The sequence below is a fragment of the Salvelinus sp. IW2-2015 genome, unplaced genomic scaffold (genome assembly GCF_002910315.2).
Source record: "Salvelinus sp. IW2-2015 unplaced genomic scaffold, ASM291031v2 Un_scaffold4069, whole genome shotgun sequence".
Classification (NCBI taxonomy): domain Eukaryota; kingdom Metazoa; phylum Chordata; class Actinopteri; order Salmoniformes; family Salmonidae; genus Salvelinus; species Salvelinus sp. IW2-2015.
Genome location: NW_019945341.1, coordinates 28116 through 36857, shown reverse-complemented (window position 1 = coordinate 36857; position 8742 = coordinate 28116). Strand labels below are relative to the sequence as shown.

The 8742-nt window shown below is 43.0% G+C and overlaps 1 protein-coding gene and 1 long non-coding RNA gene across 2 annotated transcripts in view; one reads left to right on the top strand and one right to left on the bottom strand.

Moving 5' to 3' along the window:
• LOC112076824 (proteasomal ubiquitin receptor ADRM1) overlaps window positions 1-3288 on the top strand; it is a 9068-nt gene extending 5780 nt beyond the window's left edge. Inside the window, exons 7-10 of the mRNA XM_024143493.2 lie at window positions 1954-2085; window positions 2401-2558; window positions 2706-2808; window positions 3002-3288. Of these exons, the coding sequence (XP_023999261.1) occupies window positions 1954-2085; window positions 2401-2558; window positions 2706-2808; window positions 3002-3087 (479 nt within the window). The 3' untranslated portion in view covers window positions 3088-3288. The remainder of the gene's footprint in view (window positions 1-1953; window positions 2086-2400; window positions 2559-2705; window positions 2809-3001) is intronic.
• Window positions 3289-3371: 83 nt separating this feature from the next.
• LOC139026183 (uncharacterized) lies at window positions 3372-7329 on the bottom strand. The gene is made up of 2 exons (XR_011477923.1): window positions 3611-7329; window positions 3372-3482 (listed from the first exon to the last, which is right to left on the bottom strand). It is a non-coding gene; the product is annotated as an uncharacterized lncRNA (long non-coding RNA).
• Between the last annotated feature and the right edge of the window lie 1413 nt (window positions 7330-8742).

The window sequence follows — 8742 nt, the reverse complement described above, 5'->3', positions numbered from 1 at the left end:
TATGGTCGATAACAGTAAACCTACGTTAGGTCAATACTATTAGACCGTAGATATGGTGAGATAACAGTAAACCAGTAGGACGTGCAATACTATAGACAGTAGATATGGTAGTAACAGTAAACCAGTAGGCGTGCATACTTGATAGACTAGTAGATATGGTGAATAACAGTAACCCCAGTAGCGGTGCAATACTATAGACAGAGATATGGTGATAACAGTAAACCATAGGGTGCAATACTATAGACAGTAGAATATGGTGATAAAGAAACCAGTAGGGTGCAATACCTATACACTCTCTCAACAACAACAACCGTCTACTGTCTATAGTATTGCACCCTACTGGTTTACTGTTATCACCATATCTACTGTCTATAGTATTGCACCCTACTGGTTTACTGTTATCACCATTTCTACTTTTATATTTTATTGTCCCGTTTTACACCCCGCTGTATTCTGTATGTCTGACTGACGCAATACAGCGGGCTGTAAACGGTGTAATACAATGTCAAAGTGTGTGTATATATATATATGTATTTAGTTACACACACTACATGACCCAAAGTATGTGGACACCTGCACGTCCAACATCTCATTCCAAAATCATGGGCATTAATAAGGAGTTGGTCCCCCCCCCTTTGCTGCTACAACAGCCTCCAGTCTTCAGGGAAGGCTTTCCACTAGATGTTGGAACATGCTTCCATTCAGCCAAAATGAGCATTAGTGAGGTCAGGCACTGTCGGCGTTCCAATTCATCCCAAAGGTGTTCGTTGAGGTCAGGGCTCTGTGCCAGTCAAGTTCTTCCACACCGATCTAGACGGATCATTTCTGTATGGACCTCGCTTTGTTAATGGGGGCATTGTCATGCTGAAACAGGAAAGGGCCTTCCCCAAACTGTTGCCACAAAGTTGGAAGCACAGAATCGTCTAGAATGTCATTGTATGCTGTAGCATTTAAGATTTCCCTTCACTGGAACTAAGGGGCCTGAACCATTATTCCTCCTCCACCAAACTTTACAGTTGGCACTATGCATTTTGGCAGGTAGCGTTCTCCTGACATCTGCCAAGCGTGTTTCATCACTCTAGAGAACGTGTTTCCACTGCTCCAGAGTCCAATAGCGGCGAGCTTTACACCTCTCCTGGCATTGCAAAAGGTGTTGTGAGGCTTGTGTGCGGCTGCTCGGCCGTAGAAACCCATTTCATGAAGCTCCCTTCAAACAGTTCTTGTGCTGACGTTGCRTCCAGAGGCAGTTTGMAACTCGGTAGTGAGTGTTGRAACCGAGGGACAGACGATTTTTACACGCTTCAGCACTCGGCGGTCCCGTTCTGTGAGCTTGTGTGGTCTACCACTTCGAGGCTGAGCCGTTGTTGCTCCAGGACGTTTCCACTTTACAAAGACAGAACTTACAGTTGACCGGGGGCAGCACTAGCAGGGCAGAAATTTGACGAACTGACTTGTTGGAAAGGTGGCATCCTATGACGGTGCCACGTTGAAAGTCATTGAGCTCTTCAATACGGGCCATTATACTGACAATGTTTGTCTATGGAGATTGCAGGGCTGTGTGCTTGATTTAATACATCTGTCAACAACGGGTGTGGCTGAAATAGCCGAATCCACTAATTTGAAGGGGTGTCCACATACTTTTGTGTGTGTATATGTACACACACACACGTGTGTATATATACACACATGTGTGTATGTATGAATTGTGTGTGTGTGTGTGTGTACACACACACACACACACACACATTTTGTTAGTTTATTGAATATGGGGGAAGATGGAGAGTTTGTGTTAAAGGGCATTTGTCTGGGTTAGGGTTAACATAGCTTGTGTCAAAGGGCAGTTGTTAGGGTTAACCTGCCGACACTGTAGACATTTGTTCCTGCGGTTTAGACCCTTAGAAACACCCCAGGCCACGTCCTGTCTGTGACGAATAAAACGTTGATTTGTTGCAGCCCAGACCCCCGTAGTGCCTGCAGCCGTCGGCTCCCCCACCCAGCCCATCCAGCTCAGCGACTTGCAGAGCATCCTGGCCACCATGAACGTACCGGCCATGTCGGCCGCCGTCGCCATACAGGGAGGTGACGGTAAGCAGACGACTGAAATGGAAATGGATGGGGAGAAGTAGTATACATTTTACAGATATATATATATATTTTTTTAACGTGGCTTTGTTTTTCACTTTTTGACAATTAGCTTGTTTTTAGATGGCTAAATAGGCATGATTTTTTTTTTTTTTAAGAGTGTAGTTGAATAATGAACTGTAGGCWATACATGACTAAATTTCATATGGACATTTGTACTTTTCTTCATATGAGTAGAGCGTAACACATCTGACATTGTGTTGTCTTTATGAAGTAACAAGTGTATGTTTTATCATTGTGTTGACCCTCTCCTCTCAGTGGACCTGGTCAGCGTGTGTACCCCAGAGATCATGGCTCCTATCCTGTCTAACTCTGAGGTACAGCAGAGGCTCCTACCCTACCTGCCCTCGGGAGAGTCTCTACCTCAGAGTGCAGAGGAGATCCAGAATACACTCACCTCGCCACAGTTCCAACAGGTTAAGGATTTCTTTTTTAAAAACCGCAGTCACGACAGTATATCTCCTAGTTTTTATAGAGAAACATTTGATCGGTATGACTGACAAAGGACTTCCTCGACATTCCCTTTAAATGCTGAACTCCTCTCTCTCTGTGTCTCTTCCCAGGCGATGAGTATGTTTAGCAGTGCCTTGGCATCAGGGCAGCTCGGACCTCTCATGAACCAGTTTGGTCTGCCCGCAGCGGCTGTTGAGGCAGCTAACAAAGGAGGTGACCCCCACCCCCACACACGTCATAATTTACACATCCTCACACAAGCAGTAAGCACACGTGGCAAAAGGGGGGCAGCAGTTGCCTTGAAGTTAGAGACAGGCCTGTAACCAGAGGTTGGCATCAATATACCATCTGCTGCCTACTGCTGTGCCCTTGAGCAAAGCACTGATACCCCACTTTGTGTTTTTAGATGTGGAAGCGTTTGCCAAAGCCATGGAAGGGACCGACAAGGATAAAGACAAGAAGGAGGATGATGAGGACATGAGCCTGGATTAGAAGATCTTGAGTCCTGTCCTCGTTTTGTGTTACTTACTGCAGGAACACCGCTCGTCTGGAGTGTTGCCTAAACAAATATTCTGCATTTCTCAGATGCATCTTTACAGAAAATACACGTGCCAACGAATCAATCGTCTTTAAATAGCTTGTGTAGTCAATGCATTGACATTTAACATTAAATTAGTAAAATAATGAAAATTACCAATGTCTTTCTCTTCTTTTTTTAAATAAAAGCAAATAATTGAGCACACAAAAAAAAAAAAAACAAAGAGGTTGACCCATGCCCATTTTTGTATCAGATAAGACTTTATTTAAAAAATGTATTTAGCATATCTATTCTTCTTAGGGGGAATCAGTTTATGTTATCTGAGTGAGATATTTAAGCACTAAGGCACCTCGGGGGGGTCATCAAAAAGAAAGGAGGACCAAGGCACTCTTCATATAATTAATTAAAATGCCTTTATTAGTATGGCATGTTCAATAGAAACAAAGTTGTTTAAAAACCGACGCGTTTCGGCTGCACCTCGGGGGGGGTTTGTATATATATATGGCCAATATACCACAGGTAAAGGGCCGTTCTTATACACGACGCAACGAGGAGTGCCTGGATACAGCTCTTAGCCCGTAGTATATTGGTCGTATACCACAAACCCCCCCCCAGGTGCCTTATTGCTATTATAAACTGGTTACCAACTTAATTATATCAGTACAAATTGTCATACCCTGGCTATCAGCCAATCAGCATTCAGGGCTCAAACCACCCAGTTTATAATATTTAAACAGTAGTTGCTTTAAAGTTTTAAACTCTTGTGATATAATCCATACATTTTTTTCCCCATTATACCAACTATATAAAATGTGCATTTATTCTATAGAATACAGTACATGTGATGTGGATCAACGTTAACACTGATTATAGTATTTAAAGCTGGACTCCTTAATGGTGAAATTGACATGTTCGTTTGGGATATTAAAACAGAAGTTCAATTTACTGCCAACAATGAGTAATCTCTCCCCCCATCCGCGATGGAACAGAAGAATATGTACTAACTACGATTGATTTGTACCACACTGCTTGACGGCATCCCCGTTTCATCCATAAAACCAATAATAAAGGTGCTGGGGGGGACGGACGGTGGCGCTGTTTTGCCTTAATGAAGGGATGTACCAGAGTATTACTGAGGGCCGGTTTCCATAGACCTACATTAGTATTCTCAACATGACAGCTTTTTTTTTTTTTTTTGAGCTATGGTCAAGCTAAGTCGAATCAATGTATGTAAAGCAGAACCACAATTTTCTACTAAAGGAAATATATATATATATATTTTTTTTTAAAGTACTTTCCAGAACTAGTTAGTCGAAGTGGATTCTATCCATGGCCAAAACAACGATAAGCTTTTTAGTGGTCTGTATAAAATAAGTGCAGTTTGGTCCAGGTAAGTTTAGGGCTCGATTCAACCCGGATCACGGAAGTTATAGCGCGATTTGAAATTCAAGCGTTATTTCCGATTGAGCCGACATAATGCAGCATTTACTGTGAACGCAGGAAAGATTGCCTTTAAATTGATATCGCACTGTAGAGCGGATCTTCAGAGCTACGGATTGAATCGAGACCTTGAAATGTAGGTCTGTGAAAGCAGCCCAGAGCGATGTAGATTARTATTAACGTTACAGTACTAACACACTAAAGACAACCGATTCAGCCATCTTATACTCTAGCCAAGGTACCAGTCTGTTTGTGCCAATCGTTCCACTACTTGTATGACACGAAGGATTTCAGACTTTACTCTAGCGCTAGCACGAAGTTATTTGCAAACCGGAAATCAAGACGTGGAAAAAATAAATACATTTTAAATTAACTAATGTACGTCACCCACCACCAGTGATTTGTATGGTAGACTTCTTGTACGTGTTTATATTGATCCTTTTAGCAGTTGGTGACGAGTAGTAAGGGGCATCAGAGCACGGCTGCGTTCAACAGGCTAACAAAGTGGTTGGAATGTTCAGATAGAAATACCATATCCCGAACCGACATGCCTCTCTGATGTGTAGAATACAGTATCACGCCAGCTCTATTCATAACATTTCTGTCTGCAAAGCTCCACAACATTGTCCTACTGAACTTGCATTCAGAGGTGAAACGTTTTTATTTATTTTTTAACATAGAACTGGCCTATTCTACAGTCGTGGCCAAAAGTTTTGAGAATTACACAAATATTAATGACCACAAAGTTTGCTGCTTCAGTGTCTTTAGATATTTTTGTRAGATGTTACTATGGAATACTGAAGTATAATTACAAGCATTTCATAAGTGTCAAAGGCTTTTATTGACAATTACATGAAGTTGATGCAAAGAGTCAATATTTGCAGTCTTGACCCTTCTTATCAGGACCTCTGCAATCCGCCCTGCCATGCTGTCAATTAACTTCTGGGCCACATCCTGACTGATTGCAGCCCATTCTTGCATAATCAATGCTTGGAGTTTGTCAGAATTTGTGGGGTTTTGTTTGTCCACCCGCCTCTTGAGGATTGACCACAAGTTCTTAATGGGATTAAGGTCTGGGGAGTTTCCTGGCCATGGACCCAAAATATCGATGTTTTGTTCCCCGAGCCACTTAGTTATCATTTTTGCCTTATGGCAAGGTGCTCCATCATGTTGGAAAAGGCATTTTTCTTCACCAAACTGTTCCTGGATGGTTGGGAGAAGTTGCTCTCGGAGGATGTGTTGGTACCATTCTTTATTCATGGCTGTGTTCTTAGGCAAAATTGTGAGTGAGCCCACTCCCTTGGCTGAGAAGCAACCCCACACATGAATGGTCTCAGGATGCTTTACTGTTGGCATTACACAGGACTGATGGTAGCGCTCACCTTGTCTTTTCCGGTGGTGCCCCGATCCCGCAGCTGAATCAACTTTAGGAGACGGTCCTGGCGCTTGCTGGACTTTCTTGGGTGTCCTTAAGCCTTCTTCACAACAATTGAACCGCTCTCCTTGAAGTTCTTGATGATCCGATAAATGGTTCTTACTGGCAGCAATATCCTTGCCTGTGAAGCCCTTTTTGTGCAAAGCAATGATGACGGCACGTGTTTCCTTACAGGTAACCATGGTTGACAGAGGAAGAACAATGATTCCAAGCACCACCCTCTTTTTGAAGCTTCTAGTCTGTTATTCGAACTCAATCAGCATGACAGAGAGATCTCCAGCCTTGACCTCGTCAACACTCACACCTGTGTTAACGAGAGAATCACTGACATGTCAGCTGGTCCTTTTGTGGCAGTACTGAAATGCAGTGGAAATGGTTTTTGGGGATTCAGTTCATTTGCATGGCAAAGAAGGACTTTGCAATTCATCTGATCACTCTTCATAGCATTCTGGAGTATATGCAAATTGCCATCATACAAAACTGAAGCAGCAGACTTGGTGAAAATTAATATTTGTGTCATTCTCAAAACTTTTGGCCACGACTGTACATGACAGACAATCATATTGGTTCTACATAGGTATTTATATCTGAAATTTCTGTAATGTTGTCCTTATGAACATGAGCTAGCTGGCTGTAACGGGGCTAAAAGGGGTCTACATGGCTGGACAGCCCTGTGTGCCCACAGCTCCGTGTACTGACAGGGGTTTAGAAAGCATGGCTGGTCGCTGGTTCAGGACTGCTCTCCGTACACAACCATGGAAGGAGGGCAGGGCATCGGGGAGGCCCGGCACATCAACACCATCTAGGAGGAGAGAGAAGAAGACACACAGGAAATGCTGAGTTGCAATACAGAAAGATAATTTAAGATGGGTTTGTATGTGTGGCAAAAAACACTGTCTCCATTTCACTTATCTGTATCCCGCAAGGTACACACACACAATTTAAGATTTAAAACCATTGTATCATTACCTTAACTATTAAAATGTTTTACTTCTGAGATAAATGTTTGTCATGTTAGTCCGGACCCCAGTGAGCATTGAAGGTCCCCAAGAACACAGTGGCCTCCATCATTCTTAAATGGAAGAAGTTGTGAACCACCAAGACTCTTCCTAGAGCTGGTRGCATGGCCAAACTGAGCAATCGAGGGAGAAGGGCCTTGGTCAGGGATGTGACCAAGAACCGGATGGTCACTCTGACAGAGTTCCAAAGTTCCTCTGTGGAGGAGGGAGAACCTTCCAGAAGCTTTCATCTCTGCAGCACTCCACCAATCAGGCCTTTATGGTAGAGTGGCCAGATGGAAGCCACTCCTCAGTAAAAGGCACAGGACATCCCGCTTAGAGTTTGCCAGAAGGCACCTAAAGACTCTCAGACCATGAGAAACAAGATTCTCTGGTCTGATGAAACCAAGATTGAACTATTTGGCCTGAATGCCAAGCGTCACGACTGGAGGAAACCTGGCACCATCCCTACGGTAAAGCATGGTGGTGGAAGCATCATGTTGTGGGGATGTTTTTCAGCAGCAGGGACTGGGAAACTAGTCAGGATAGAGGGAAAGATGAACGGAGCGAAGTACAGAGAGATCCTTGATGAAAACCTGCTTCACAGCGCTCAGGACCTCAGACTGGGGCAAAGGTTGACCTTCCAACAGGACAACGACCAGTAAACACACAGCTTCGGGACAAGTCTCTGAATGTCCTTGAAAGAAATTCKACAAATTAACTTTTAACAAGACACACCTGGTAATTGAAATGCATTCCAGGTGACTACCGCATGAAGCTGGTTGAGAGAATGCCAAGAGTGTGCAAAGCTGTCATCAAGGCAAAGGGTGGCTACTTGGAAGAATCTAAAATCTAAAACACTTTTTTGGTTACTAGATGTTTCCATATGTGTTATTTCATAGTTTTGACGTCTTCACTATTATTCTAAAATGTAGAAAATAGTAAAAATAAAGAAAAACCCTTGAATGTGTAGGTGTGTCCAAACCTTTGACTGGTACTGTACGTCTGTATGTATATGCATTATATAGTATCTCTATGGGGTGTCCTCACCTGGTATGGGGTTGTATATACACTGAACAAAAATATAAAACGCAAAATGTAATGTGTTGGTCCCATGTTTCATGAGCTGAAATAAAAACATCTCAGACATTTTCCATACGCACAAAAAAAGCTTATTTCTCTCAAATGTTGTGCACAAATTTGTTTACATCTCTGTTAGTGAGCATTTCTCCTTTACCAAGATAATCCATCCACCTGGCAGGTGTGGCATATCAAGAAGCTGATTAAACAGCATTATCATTACACAGGTGCACCTTGTGCTGGTGGAAATAAAAGGCCACTTTAAAATGTGCAGTTTTGTCACAGAACAACAATGCCACAGATGTTTTAGAAAATCTAAGTTGAAAGATTTTCAAAGAAGCATCGCAGCGGGCTGCATTGCCTGCATGTATAGTAACTTAGAATGGCTGTGGAAACCCCTAGAACCCTACATGACCTAAACCCTAACCTAGACCCTACGTTAGGAGACCCTAACCCTAACCCTTCAAACCCTAACCCTAACCTTATTAAGAACCTCTAAAGACCCTAACCCTACATCCCCCCGAGACCTAAACCCTTGATCTTAAACCCTAACCCTATAAAAACCCTACAACTAACCTAACCCTAACCCTCGACACCCTAACCCTGAAGCGCACGGAACCCTAACCCTGCCGCCCAACTAACCCTAACCTACCCTT